Below are 15691 nucleotides of genomic sequence, written 5' to 3'. Positions count from 1 at the left end.
TAAATTTAGGGTATTTTTAATGTATAACTTCTACAAACTTGTAATGCATATGATTTGGATACAACGCCTCTCCAATCCTCCAGTCCTCCATAATACATTTACTTATTAATGATTCCTACTTGTCTCCCTTGTGATGAAGAGTAGGTACAATCTGGTATGTAGTGGGGGAAAAAAGAAGACCGTGTTTATTAGATGCTGGATTCGAGCCAGGTTCATGATCGAATGCGTTAAAAGATAATGCGCTTCACGAGCTACACCACACACGCGTCTGCTTGTTGCGCTCTTTAGTTATCTTGTCTCTGTCAATCAATCGTCAATGCAGGAATCGCTTAGCTAGTTTATTCCTATGAGGTACACTATTTGCACTTAGCCTTAATAGACACTAAAAATCAGTCTTTTTTCTCCCCTCGCAGGGGCCCTAAGTGCACACGGGCCACTTTGCCTGTACCCAAAATGGCCATTTATTAATCTGGCCCTGGTTTCTCCACATCTCAAAGGTGCTCTATTGGATTAAGTTCTGGTGGCTGTGGAGGCCATTTGAGTACAGTGAACTCATTGTGAGGTTCAAGAAACCAGTTTGAGATGATTCACGCTTTGACATGGCGCGTTATCCTGCTGGAAGTAGCCATCAGAAAATGGGTACACTGTGGTCATAAAGGGATTGAAATGGTCAGCAACAATACTCAGGTAGACTGTAGTTTTGACACGATGCTCAATTGGTACTATTGTGCCCAGAGTGTGCCAATAATATATCCTCCACACCATTACACCACCACCACCAACCTGAACTGTTGATACAAAGCAGCATAGTTTCATATTGTTGATGCTAAATTCTGACCCTTCCATCTGAATGTTGCAGCAAAAATTGAGACTCATCAGATCAGGCAACGTTTTTTCCAACCTCCTATTGTCCAATTTTGGTGACCCTGTGCGAATTGTAGTCTCAGTTTCCTGTTATTAGCGGAGAGGAGTGGCACCCGGTGTGGTCTTCTGCTGCTGTAGCCCGTCCACCTCAAGGTTGGACATGTTGTGCTTTCAGAGATGCTCTTCTGCATACCTCGGTTATGACGAGTGCTTATTTGATTTACTGTTGCCGTTCTATCAGCTCCAACCAGTCTGACCATTCTCCTCTGACCTCTGGCATCAACAAAGCATTAGCACCCACAGAACTGCTGCTCACTGGATATTTTCTTCTCTGTAAAGAATCTTGACTATTCTCTGTAAACCCTAGAGATGGTTGTGCGTAAAAATCCCAATAGATCAGCAGTTTCTGAAATACTCAGACCAGCCCGTTTGACACCAACAACCATGCCACAGTCCCTTTTCCCTTTTCTTCTCCGTTCTGATGCTCAGTTTGAACTGCAGCAGATCGTCTTGACCAGTTTTACTATTGGTTGGAGCTGATTGTGATATGTGACATAACACTAGGTATTCCTATTGTCCTGTGGCTATTGGCTGAAACTGTGATGAGTGACATGACATTATGTCTTCCTGGTAGAACTAGCGCTAAAAGTCATAAAATCTCAAAAACTTTTTTGAAACTCAAGAAAATTAAAAACTCAAGACATATTTGTTAATATTCTCAATGTTTAAAACAATTGTCTTGCTTAATATTTTAGTAGATGAAGAGAAAGCATAATTTATTTGAAATCAATTTCAAACTAAAAACTGTTGTCTTTTGTGTCAATTTTTTTGTGTCAAGAGAAATTGCATTTGATAGTCTTGCTATTTTTGCCCCATTACTATCATTTTCTGGCATAATGTGACATGAGCTGACAGTGCTCTCATGCAGTGATTGGCTGACAGGTGTCAGGGGATTAGCTTGCTGATATGGAATAAATAGATTTGTGTTGATGCGGTACAGGAAATTTACTGTCCCACACTGTCTGTTTGCTTTCCCCAAAATTAAATCTAACTTTTACACTTTCTAATAATGCATCCTGCACAGTATTCTCTCATGAAAACACCCAGTTCTGTTCATTCACACTATTTAATGAAACCGCTTTGAACTTGTCTTCGTGTTGTTGTTTCTGGAATGGGATGTTTTAAATGTGTTGTTGAATTCAGAATCATTTGGGGAAAATAACAAATGTTAAACGCAGCTCTCAGACACGTCCACTCTGTCTGTTTTTCATAACTCACTGTCTGCTCTACTGAATTCATAACCTAAATGCAAATGCAAGGGCCCTTGCTTCTAATTTACAGCCTCTGGTGTAGAGCTGGAATTTTGGTTTTATTAAAATAAAACGTTTTACAAAAATAAAACCCAGAACCGATACTAAAAGTACACAACCAGCAAAGTGACAAGCTTCACAATTAACTGATTATCCTTGCGGTAATACACAAGAGCAGTCCACTATACACAAGTGTAGTCCAGAACGCAACAGCACGAGTGGTCTTCCATGAACCTAAAAGAGCACATGTCACTCCGCTGCTCATCCGTTTGCACTGGCTGCCAGTTGCTGCTCGCATCAAATTCAAAGCTCTGATGTTTGCCTACAAAGCGACTTCTGGCTTTGCTCCTTTTTATCTGCTCTCACTTCTGCAGATCTATATGCCCTCCAGAAACTTGCGTACTGTGAATGAACGCCACCTCGTGGTTCCATCCCAAAGAGGGAAGAAATCACTTTCGCGAACGCTCACGCTCAATCTGCCCAGTTGATGGAATGAACTCCCTAACTGCATCAGAACAGCAGAGTCACTCGCTGTTTTCACAAAACGACTAAAAACTCAACTATTTAGTCTCTACTTCACTTCCTAATCTGCAATTGCCTCTCTGGATATACCACTAACTGTACTCAAAAAAAATAAAAATAAATAAATTACTAAAATATTACTAATACTTTCCTTCTTAGACTGTACTGACCTGAAACTTGCCTATAGCACTTATTCATTGTTGCTCTTATAGTTGTGTAAATTGCTTCATTGTCCTCATATGTAAGTCGCTTTGGATAAAAGCGTCAGCTAAATGACTAAATGTAAATGTAAGTGTAGTCCTGTGTTGTAAAATGTATGTCACATGACTCTCTTAACTGTCCCCTTTATCTGAGCCTCGTGGACAAAGGCACAAATGAACAAAATGAAGAAAGGGAACGGTTTGATATGAATGGTGGACGGATTACATGAACACACACAAATGGCCAACAACAAAACAACAGAATACACAGTTAGACTGTTCTCTAAACGCAACGCAATTAACACAACAGAGGTACAACAGAGGCAAAAAGGAGCTGGTGAGTGGTCTGGCACGCTCTTTTATTCAGGGTGGTCTTGACCGATTGGACATGACGTCAGAGTGACATCAACTAGAGGGAAATGATTGACTAGGGTTGGGTATCGAAACCTGGTGCCATTATAGCACCGGTACCTTTGTAACCAGTATGTACCGGACCAACATATGAATTTCGGTAGCTAATTTTGGTGCCACTGGTGCTGCGTCAAGGACGTAAGAAGCATTAAGGGGTGCATCAAATGCACACATAGTTACGCGTTGTCTCACAGTCTCTAAAACATTTAATTCTAAACAACTTTGAGGATTACTGACAGGTGTTTGTTCTTGTTGCTTAGGGAATGGACGAACGCAGTACAGCTCATTCGGTGAAGAGACAAAGCTGCTTTTTGTCTTGTTAAAATTCAATGCAAATATGCAAAGCTGCACGAACGCCAGATTAAATGCCATCTTTGACCCACCTTGTTTCCTCATTTCAAAGTACACACTTGCAACTGTTGTGTAAATGCACCGATGCCACTTCTGAGCAGCATTACACCATCTGAGTAAAGACACTTCAGAAGCACTTATGATGTTTCACCTTTGCGATGTAAATTTTGCAGCGGAACACTTTCGAGAGTTGAAAATGAACAAACTCCAATATCAGATCTCTGGATAAATATATAAATGAGCTGCTGATGCATTTGTGCTCTCAGATCCTCTCTCTCTCTCTCATAACTGTTCCACTAAAGTATTCCCCTGACATCAGTCATAAACGCAGAAAGTGTGCCACGCAGAATGAAGCTGACGTTAAATGAGGGTTGCTAAAGGTGCAACGGCACTACAGTGCTGTTACCCACCAGCTATATGAGCTCAGAGCAACACAATGAATAAGAGACATTACTGACTAATTTGCTAAATTAGCTTTAAATGAGAGCGCGGAGCTGAAATGCGAAATTGCCGTTTGCGAGGCGAGAGGCATGTTTGTCTTTGCACGCAAGCTGGTTATAATTCCCTGGATCTTTAATTGCATAATCATTCGCAATATCCCAACCCATGTACTCATTTGTTTTGCCCCAGCTTGATTACGCTTTCCACTTGTAAGCATCTCTGAGCTTGAATGTAATTAAAATACCTGGAAATCCTTTTAGTTGTCATTAACACGATCGCTGGAAGGAGATCAAATCAATCAAGAGTCGGTGAAGTTTTACTCAAGAAGCTTTAAAAATAGCTGATCAGGCTACAAGGATGTTAGAATTTAAGGATGTTAAAATGTAGTCAAGATGAAGTGAAATGCTTTGAAATGCTTTGAAAATGTTAAACTCTGCAGTGATTTTTGTTAACGTTTTTAGTAGTTTGAAAGATTTATTTAACAACAGAAAAGTTCTGGCAGCTCATTATATTATTTAGCTATTGTAGACTGTAATTTACACAGCCAACTTGGACAATATACACAGTTAAAAATACCCATAAGGTAGCAGTTTTCTATTTATTATATATTATATTATATATATTTTTATTTTATGATCCATGTTATTTCTCCCCATTTATTTATGCTTTTGAATTACATTGTGAGATCTTGATCTTTCTTCTGGCAACTTTTAACCTAAAACCAATGAAAAAAAGTGACTTTTATTAACATTTATAATAGTTTAAGGTGATCTATTGTCTGGGTTGGTGTTGTGTATTACAGTACAAAAACCTTGTAATAAACTGCCAGCACATTTTTTGTTATTTTACCAATGTATTTCTTTACATATTATTTCTTATTCATTTATACAATTTAAATCTACTAAAATGTCAATAAAAGTCACTTTGTTAAACTGTAGAGGGGATTTTTTAACATCAAAAGTCGACAGAGCAGAGATCAACATCCCATAATGCAATTCACAACAATAATTAAACAAAAAACTAAAAAATGCGCAAACTGTTAATTAACAGATTTTATTTTTACAGTGTACGGTGCATTCAGAAAGTGAAGCGACGGTGTACAACCAGTTTCAGATAGTTTCAATAGTTATTCCACCACAGTGGAATAAACCTCCAACTATTCCAGCATATGTTTTACACAATGAATGCCCTTCCAGCCCCAACACAGTACTCGAAACCACCCATACACTCTCATTCACACACGTACACTACAGACAATTCACCTAAAGTCTTTGGACTGTGGGGGAAACTGCAGCACCCGGAGGAAACCCACATGAACACGGGGAGAACATGCAATCTCCGCACAAAAATGCCAACTGACCCAACCAGAACTCGAACCAGTGACACCTTGCTGTAATTTGACAGTACTAACCACTGAGCCACCGTGCCTACTAATTTCTGCTATATAGGACCCTATCATACACCCGGCGCAATGTGGCGGAAGGAGCGGCGCAGTAGTCTTTTGGTAGTTTCAGCTTGGCGCAAGAGTCGCTTTGAGGCGTTGCGCTACGCTGTTTAAATAGCAAATGCATTAGCGCTCATATGTGTGCTCATAGGCGTTCTGGTCTAAAAAGGAAGGCGTTCTGAGGCGGACCGCTGGCGCGTTGCTATTTTGGGAAACTATAATAGATTTTTCATTAGACCAAAACTAACCCGGTCTAAACTCCGGCGCAGAGTTGCGCCTCGCTTACACACTGCTTAATACACACAAGAGAGCAATTTAGGCAAATATCTTTACATATGAAAAAATGTAAATATTAAGGATATATATATATAGGATATAATAGGAATATATATATAGGATATAAATATAAATGATTAAAATATTACAAAACATACTATTTTCTAGCCTACATAAATATGAAAAACCACTGCTTTATGTCTTCTTCATCTCGGGAGGCTTTTTCAGTTCATTCATAACAATTTGCTTTTAAATAATGTTATTATTATTGGCAGTATTAATTATTATATCCATATTTATATTTGTTTTATTAAAAACAAGCTTAGATTTGCCCACCTGTCAGGTTTTTGACACAGCATGTGTTTTAGGATATAACTCAGGTTTTTTAACACACTTCGTTGTTATTGTTCATTTATTCGTTTGCTGGAAATTAGAACTGAATTTAGAAATAGTTTTGAAACGAATATTTGCTCTTAACAAACAAAAGTATTTATTTATAGAGTAATTGATGTCTGTGCGTAAAGGTTTCCCTATCCAAGAGTGAAAGGAGTTCCAATATCTCTCATTCTCACGCAGTAGATGCTCTGTTTAACAGTTTTCTGTTAAAAAACTGTTAACTGTTTGCTTGTGAAATGGCGAATGCGCTTTTGGCGCGACGCAGCTGACTCTTAAAGGGAATGGGAGATGAGACTCTAATTGGTTTATTCTCAAAACACACCTATAACTCATTAAGAAAATAAACTCAACCCTTTTAGACCATGCGCCGCGGCGCAAGGCAGATTTCCAGCCCTTAAATTAGCAAAAACGCGTCCCGACACGCCTTGAAAGCTTTTGCGCCCTGCGTTTTGCGCTCTGCGCATGGACCGTCAAAATAGAGCCCTTAGTCTTTGCCATGATCACAGCACATAACATTTTTTGTAGTTGTTTTACAAGATTCAGCTCACAGTGCAATTTAAAGGCTTAACTAGAGTAATTGTGTTAAATAGGCAAGCTAGGTTAATAGGCAAGTCATTGTATAACAGTGTTTTGTCCTGCTCCAGCTTGCCAGAATAACACTTTCTCAGGAAGAAAAAATATTATAATAAATGCTATGAAAATGATGTTGCTTTGTTGAACATCACTTGAGAAATATTTTTAAAAGAATAAAAATTTTGCATGCAGGAGGGCTAATAAATTAACCCTTAACATTGTATGTATAATAATTAAGCCTTTAACTGTCTATATATCCCAAACATAATTTCTCTGTTTAACTGAGAGGTTTCTAATAGTATTAGTTTTGTATTTAATAAGAAACAAGTCTTTCTGACTTTAATTAATTGTTTATTTTGAATTAAAACCAGCTGCCATCCCACTACATTGCAAATGCACTGTCCCGCAGGTCGCTCAGTGTTAAAGTTTCCTTTTCTTGACAAGCTTATTTTGCCATTTTTCTGATCTCCCTCATTTATAATCTGTCCGCTGTCTCCTTTTCAGAGTGAGTGGCCTCGGTTAACACAAAAGGTCAGGGTAGAGCTCTAACGAAAAGCAAATGAAGAGACTTCACCGCTAATTAGGCCGACAGAAGTGTTTGGCACCTGGCTCTATTATTCTTCTCAGACCGTAGGAAAATCGTAGAAATCATATAAGAAGATCTTTCAACATCTACACCATTACGATCGAATGACGCTGTGGAGTTTTGGCTGTGGAGGTAATTACATTCAAACGAGATGTTAAGTTAAATAGTTTTGAGCTGAAAAGAAGCCTTCATAATGAAGCGGTTGGCGTTTTTTCTGAGAGGCTCATGTAGGAGCAGCTGTTATTTCCTACCAACCTTCAAATCTTCATTTCAGAACTAAGTGAAACTATCAGGAGACGCAGCACAGCGCCGATCGGCATCATCATAAAGAGTGTTATGAAGCTCTCTGATTGTAAAGGCTTTGGGCTGTACAGCTGAATTACTGTTGATCTCACAGAAGAGTCAGAGTCGATTGATGGCTCTGATTAACAGATTTTAGGGGTTCAGGAGTTTATTTTTTTGTCCTTGTGCCTGTCAAGGTTTTTGTTGGTTTATATGTTATGACAAAGGTGGCATTTCAGGATCAGAGAACTCCAAAGCTATATACAGTTGAAGTATACAATTGAAAAATAAATATATCTTAAGGGGTCTAATAATATTGACCTTAAAATGATTCAAAATAATCTAACACTGATTTAATTCTAGTTGAAATGAAACAAACAATTTTTACCAGAAGAAATATATATTATAGTAAATACTGTGAAACATTTAAATGCTTTGCTACTCATCATATGGTAAATATTTGAAAAAGAAAGAAAAAATCACAGGGTTAATAATTCTTCAACTCCATATCTATTTTGAAATATAGTGAACTGTGTATACAGCACTTTAAGTTTCCATAGTAAGCATAAAATAATGTACATTTATTTATGACATAGTTTACCTTCAAAAGAATATTTTTTTCTTCTTGTTCAAATCACTTATTTATCCCTCATGGGTCTGAGGTGATTTTGGGACCCCTAAGATGTTTGGACATGCCCAGACATTTGTGCTAATTTCAGCTACTTAATACATAGTATTAGCCAACATGTTTTTTTTTTTTCTATTCAAAAACTTTGCTATAATAATATGTGAGAGATGGATGTTCATGCTTACGTTTTTATTTATTTATTTATTTATTTTTTATATCATGCGTGGTTAGTAAGTTTTATAGAAAAAGGTCCAAAAAACCACACTGTATTGGCCTGAATGAGAAGAATAAACGTAGCTGAAATAAGGTTTACCTAGTAAATAAATTTACTATTTATTTAAAATACTAAAATAAGGTAAACCTACACTGAATGAACTGTCTTGTCGGCTAGAATATTTACTACAGAATTATGTGGAAATTATTCTGTTCTGTCATTCAAAGAAAACATTACAATTATTTACATGTTGTAAAATCTGTTTTGGGTCAGCTTAGCTGCATGCATGGCAGTGAAAATGGTCATGAATAATTCACACCTGGAAAGACAAAAGACACTCCCCCACTGGCTAATGTTCATCAAGGCTAGTGTAAAGCAAGATGAAACAACACAATTATTGAATTTTTGGGGGGACAACTTAATTGTTTTATGTTCAATCAACTTAATTGTTAATAGTTAACTTAATCGAACTGTGTTGGGACGACATGAATAAATTGTGTAAAACCCAGCATATGAACCAGCGTATGAACTGTTATAGTATAGTTTATGTACTATTATAGTGAAGTTTTCTCCTTTTGAAGAGTAGAAATTACACTTCAATAGTAGTAATTACTCAAAAGTAGTTTTGTGAATTTACTATGTGACTTTATTATTTGTTTGCTTTTTATTAATCAGTTGATTTTGTTCTCTTAATATTTCCATATTAGATCAGTATATTGTAGTTACCTTAAAACTTATTTGAATTAGTTCCAAAAGCAATGTATATTGGTTTTATGAGTAGATTTTTACAAATATTTAAATTCAGCATTATATTTTTTTTATTTTAGTATTAGTATTAAAGTTTAGTATTCAAACTTATTTTTTTAATCCAGTCTTTATAAAAAAATAAAAAATATATATTTTATATAATTAAATGGTTTTATAATGAAAGCTTTTTTTGTTTGTTTGTTTGTTTGTTTGTTTGTTTGTTTGTTTGTTTGTTTGTTTAACTAAAATTAATTGAGTGCACTGTTATAAGACTTTTTACAAATTTGGAAAAAAAAATCACCAAATTATCAAAAATACTTGATGTAAGGTTATGTATAAAGTGTGGCAAAACACATTTATCTTTTATGAAAAATAAATAAATCAAGAGCTCATTCATGTATTCATTTTCCTTCGGCTTAGTCCCTGATTATCAGGGGTCACCACAGTGGAATGAACCACCAACTATTCTGGCATATGTTTTACACAGCAGATTCCCTTCCAGCTGCAACCCAGTACTGGGAAATAACCATACAATCTCACATCCACATTCACACACTCAAATACTCATACACTACAGCCAATTTTATTAATTTTCTTCTCGGCTTAGTCCCTTTATTAATCAAGGGTGGCCAAAGTGAAATGAACCACCTACTATTCTAGCATATGTTTTACACAGCAGATGCCCTTTCACCCACAATCCAGCAATGGTAAACAACCATACACACTCATTCACAAACACACATACACAATGGCCAATTTAGTTCATCCAGTTCACCTATAACGCATGTCTTTGGACTGAGGGAAACCAGGGCACCCACACAAACATGAGGAGAACATGCAAACTCCACACAGAAATGCCAAATGACCCAGTCGGAACTTGAATCAGCTAATTTCTTGCTGTGAGGCAACAGTGCTGGCCACTAAGCCATCGTTGCACCTAAATCAAGAGCTCTAATACTGTATTTACAGTATATTTAAATACATACACTATTCTTTTAACTGTAATACACAAATCACCAAACTAAAGACGACCAAAACATGTGAAAGCCTCATTTTTAAAATGACCTATTTACACATTTGTCTATTTATGCAATTAGCCTTTTCTCAAGATCTAAACAAAGCAAGGCCTTTGAGAATATTTTGGTACACAAATTTTCATGTGCTTTATTTTGAGCTTTGAAGAAAATCTGGACAGAGTGGCTGAAAAATGTGAGAGAAAAAAAAAGCATGGCCTTTGATATGATGTGCTATCTTTTTCATTCGAAGAACTCACAAACAAATAAAGAGATCAGACATATTGCCCTCAAAAGACGTGTGTGTGTGTGTGTGTGCATGTGCGTGTGTCGTCTTGTATTTGAACTGAATACTACTGGTTCTCAGTCAGGCCATTGCAGCAAATAATTCTGTATATATTCCCTTTGCTCTGTAAATAATGAAGCCTCTGTGTTACCAGTGGAGCAGCACAATACAGAAGTCGTCCTTTAAAAGCACAGTGTACGCTACGCTTGTTCACAAGTGTCTGCAGTAAAGTTTATTGTTTTAATGAAGTGCCAGGAATCATAGGAAGTGACATTCACACCGGTAATGTGGCATCTGCAAAAAACAGCTTGTTCTCACTTGAAATCACAGGTATTCAGTGTAGCTGTATGCTGTTGAAATATCAAATAATTATCAGTGAAGCAAAGTGGCAAAAATATTATATCACAGTTTTTTTTTTCAGGCAGAATAATGATGTATGATCTTATCACAACTCTTTTTCATCTTGGTTTGTTAGACTATTTTGTGAGTCACTGAGCAGTAGAAACCATTACTAGCTCGACTAATATAATTAAGCTTGTAGATAAACAGTCGGAACAGAGAAACGATTGTAAGCGGTAGGACAAATAAATATAACAGAACAAAGATTTTAATTGTGTTTTACGGTTAAGTAAGTCTATCTAAAAGAAGTGTTCGGGATAGAATAGTCTGAGTAAAGTAATTGAAAAGAAATACATCATAGGCTTCACTTTATGAATTGTACTCTTGTGTCTTTTATTGTTTGTTTAAAGGGATAGTTCACTTAAAAACGAACATTTGCTGTTGATTTGCTCACTCTCAGGCCATCCAAGATTTATTATTCATTTAATTATTCATTTTCTTTTCGGCTTAATCCCTTTATTAATCTGGGGTCGCCACAGCGGAATGAGGTGCCAACTTAACCAGACTGAGACTAAAACATGTTAACAGCATGGAATTTCATGCTAGAAATATGCTTATTCGTGCTAGAAAACACTAATTTCTTATAATAGCATGCTAATTCAGGCTTGAAACATGTCAACAACATACAAGCACCATGTTAATTCTTGCTACAAACATGTCGTTGCCAGTAACGTTAATTTTATGTTTTCAAAAGGATAATTGATACGAAAACATGTTAACAGCATGGTATTTCATGCTAGAAATATGCTAATTTGTGCTAGAAAACACTAATTTCTTATAATAGCATGCTAATTCAGGCTTGAAACATGTCAACAACATACTAGCACCATGTTAATTCTTGCTACAAACATGTCGTTGCCAGTAACGTTAATTTTATGTTTTCAAAAGGATAATTGATACGAAAACATGTTAACAGCATGGTATTTCATGCTAGAAATATGCTAATTCGTGCTAGAAAACACTAATTTCTTATAATAGCATGCTAATTCAGGCTTGAAACATGTCAACAACATACTAGCACCATGTTAATTCTTGCTACAAACATGTCGTTGCCAGTAACGTTAATTTTATGTTTTCAAAAGGATAAATGATACGAAAACATGTTAACAGCATGGTATTTCATGCTAGAAATATGCTAATTCGTGCTAGAAAACACTAATTTCTTATAATAGCATGCTAATTCAGGCTTGAAACATGTCAACAACATACTAGCACCATGTTAATTCTTGCTACAAACATGTCGTTGCCAGTAACGTTAATTTTATGTTTTCAAAAGGATAATTGATACTAAAACATGTTAACAGCATGGTATTTCATGCTAGAAATATGCTAATTCGTGTTAGAAAACACAAATTTATTATAGTAATATGCTAATTCAGGCTTGAAACATGTCAACAACATTCTAGCACCATGTTAAATCTTGCTACAAACATGTCGTTGCCAGTAACATGTTAATTTTATGTTTTCAAAAGGATAAATGATACGAAAACATGTTAACAGCATGGTATTTCATGCTAGAAATATGCTAATTCGTGCTAGAAAACACTAATTTCTTATAATAGCATGCTAATTCAGGCTTGAAACATGTCAACAACATACTAGCACCATGTTAATTCTTGCTACAAACATGTCGTTGCCAGTAACGTTAATTTTATGTTTTCAAAAGGATAATTGATACTAAAACATGTTAACAGCATGGTATTTCATGCTAGAAATATGCTAATTCGTGTTAGAAAACACAAATTTATTATAGTAATATGCTAATTCAGGCTTGAAACATGTCAACAACATACTAGCACCATGTTAAATCTTGCTACAAACATGTCGTTGCCAGTAACATGTTAATTTTATGTTTTCAAAAGGATAATTGATACTAAAACATGTTAAGAGCATGGTATTTCATGCTAGAAATATGCTAATTCATGCTAGAAACCAGTAATTTATTATAATAACATGCTAATTCAGGCTTGAAACATGTCAACAACATACTAGCACCATGTTAATTCTTGCTACAAACATGTCATTGCCAGTAACATGTTAATTTTCTGTTTTCAAAAGGATAATTAATCCTAAAACATGTTAACAGCATGGTATTTCATGCTAGAAATATGCTAATTCATGCTAGAAAACATGCTAATTTATAATAATAACATGCCTATTTATGCTAGAAACATGTCAACAACATACTAGCACCATGTTAATACTTTCTACACACGTCATTGCCAGTAACGTTAATTTGATGTTGTCAAAATGATAATTTATACCTAAACATGTTAATAGGATGGTATGTCATGCTAGAAACATGCTAATTCATGCTAGAAAGCATGCTAAATCATGGTAGAAACAAGTTAATGTTAGAAACATGTTAATTCATGTTAGAAACAGTGATTCATGCAAGCAACATTTAATACATTAGAAACATGCTAGTTGCATGCTAATTCATGCTAGAAACGTGTTAGCAACAAGTGTTGCATACTAATTCATAATATAATTTTTCATCTTTATTTTTGCTGTACACTTTACAAAAAAACTTTTAAATTCAGTTTAGCTCTTTCTTTCTCTCCATTCAGTTTTGCTCAACATTTTCAGTGTATTTCACCTGCGTTTAAAACAACATGCTAGCAACACTTAGCAACTTGGTAGTTCATGCTACAAACATGCTAGGATCATGCTACTTCATGCTCGAAACATGTTAATTCATGCTAGAAAGCATGCTAGTTCATGTTAGAAACATTAATTAATAGCAACATTCTAATTCACTAGAAGTCATAAATTCTAAACAAGATGCTAATTCTTACTAGAAACATGCTAATTTATTGTTATGAAAATGTAAGCAACATGTTAATTTATAGAAGAAACATGTTAGCGATGAGGTAATTATTGTTAGTCATGTTTCTGCATCATTTTGGCTTGATATATTGCGATAGTATTGTAAGTTCAGTAGAGATATGAGTGTTTGGAAGTCTATATTTTTCATCATAGTGATCCTCAAGAGAAAGCTAATCATCAAGCCTTGTGTGTTTTGTTGTCCTCAGAGGTGTACCAGCTCAGCCTTCCAGAAGAGCAGAAGCTGAGCGTCACCACGGTAACGGTGGGTCAGAGCGCTGTCCTCACGTGTGCCATCATGGGGGACCAGCGGCCTCCCATCATCTGGAGACGCAACGGCCACGATCTCAACATGATGGAGCTGGAGGACATCAACGTGAGTGATGCTTTTACCATATAGTGTATTTTTGTATGTGTGTGTGTTTCAGCCATCTGTAAAGCACACTCAGGGGCCGATCATGTAGAACATGCTTTTTCATTCTGAGGTCTACTGCACTGAGTTTTTTGTTGGGCTTTTTATGTAATTGTATTTATTTATCTTTTTTTTTTTTTTTTTTTTTGTAGATTTTTTTTCTCTGCCTGTTCTGTAGTATTCACTAAATTATGGAGTGATTTCCAAAGTTCTATAATATTTATTCATTCATTCATTTTATTTTCGACTTAGTCCCTTTATTAATCAGGGGTCGCAACCCAACACTGGGAAGTTTTATATTAGTAAAAATACAATGTGATTATTTATTTATTTATTTATTTATTTATTTATTTATTTATTTATTTATTTATTTATTTATTTATTTATTTATTTATTTATTTATTTATTTATTTATTATTACTTATTTATTTTATTAGTTCATTATTAATTAATTATTAAATTAATGTATTTATTTCTTTTTGTTTATTTTTTTTTTTTGCCTGTTCCACAGTATTTACATGTTTATGGAGTGATTTCCAAAATTCCATATTAATAAAAATACAATTTATTTATTTATTTATTATTATTTTTTACTTATTTATTTATTTTACTTATTTATTTTATTCATAGTTATTTATTTATTTAATATTTTATGACTTATTTATTTATTTTATTAACTCATTATTCATTTATTTTTATAGTACTTATTTTATTAGTTCATTATTTATTTTTATTTTAATATTATTTATTTATTTTATTAACTTATTATTCACTTATTTATTAAATTATTCTTTTTTACATATTTCTCATTTATTTTATTAGATCATTGTTTTTTATTTATTTTTATTTATAATTTGTATTACTTATTTGTTTATTTTATTAACTCACTTATTTATTTATTTATTTATTTTTATTTTTTTTTTCTGTCTGTTCTGCAGTATTCACAGAATTATGGAATATTTTTTTAATTCCATATTATTAAAAAACACTATTTATTTAATTTATTTTAATTTATTTTTTATGTTTTATTTATTTTATTTTATTTACTTTATTTATTAATTAGTTCTTTATTTTATTTCCAAAACTCTATAATATTAAAATACTATATATATATATATATATATATATATATATATATATATATATATATATATATATATATATATATATATATATATATTTTTTTTTTTTTTTTTTTTTTTTTCTTCTTTTTTTCTGTATTTATTCATTTAGTAGTAGTAGAATTATTTGTATTATTAGTATTATTGTTATTTGTAGATTTTTTTTCTCTGCCTGTTCTGCAGTATTCACAGAATTATGGAGTGATTTCCAAAACTGAACTGAATTAGCTGCATATTGTGCAAGAGTGCTGCTGTTCATATTATTATATTTTTAATATTATATGGTATTCATTTATCTATCTATCCATCCATCTATTCATGATTTTATATTCAATTGGATTTTATGCATAAGAAATACTACTGTAAAAATGTAATTATTAATATTAAAA

General features: G+C 34.1%; 1 protein-coding gene across 5 annotated transcripts in view; it reads left to right on the top strand.

The window, feature by feature from the left end:
• fstl5 (follistatin-like 5) overlaps positions 1–15691 on the top strand; it is a 390165-nt gene that overhangs the window by 282217 nt on the left and 92257 nt on the right. For all 5 annotated transcript variants that reach the window (XR_015506865.1, XM_087280661.2, XM_087280663.1 and 2 more), the window contains 1 exon segment: positions 13979–14145. Coding sequence is in view for 4 of the 5 variants with exons in the window: in XM_087280661.2 (XP_087136787.1) it covers positions 13979–14145 (167 nt within the window). In the remaining variant the exon portion in view is untranslated.

Source organism: Danio rerio, chromosome 14 (genome assembly GCF_052040795.2).
Source record: "Danio rerio strain M-AB ecotype USA chromosome 14, GRCz13ab, whole genome shotgun sequence".
Lineage (NCBI taxonomy): Eukaryota > Metazoa > Chordata > Actinopteri > Cypriniformes > Danionidae > Danio > Danio rerio.
Note: the sequence above shows the minus strand (reverse complement) of the source record. Positions and strands in the feature narration are given on the sequence as shown.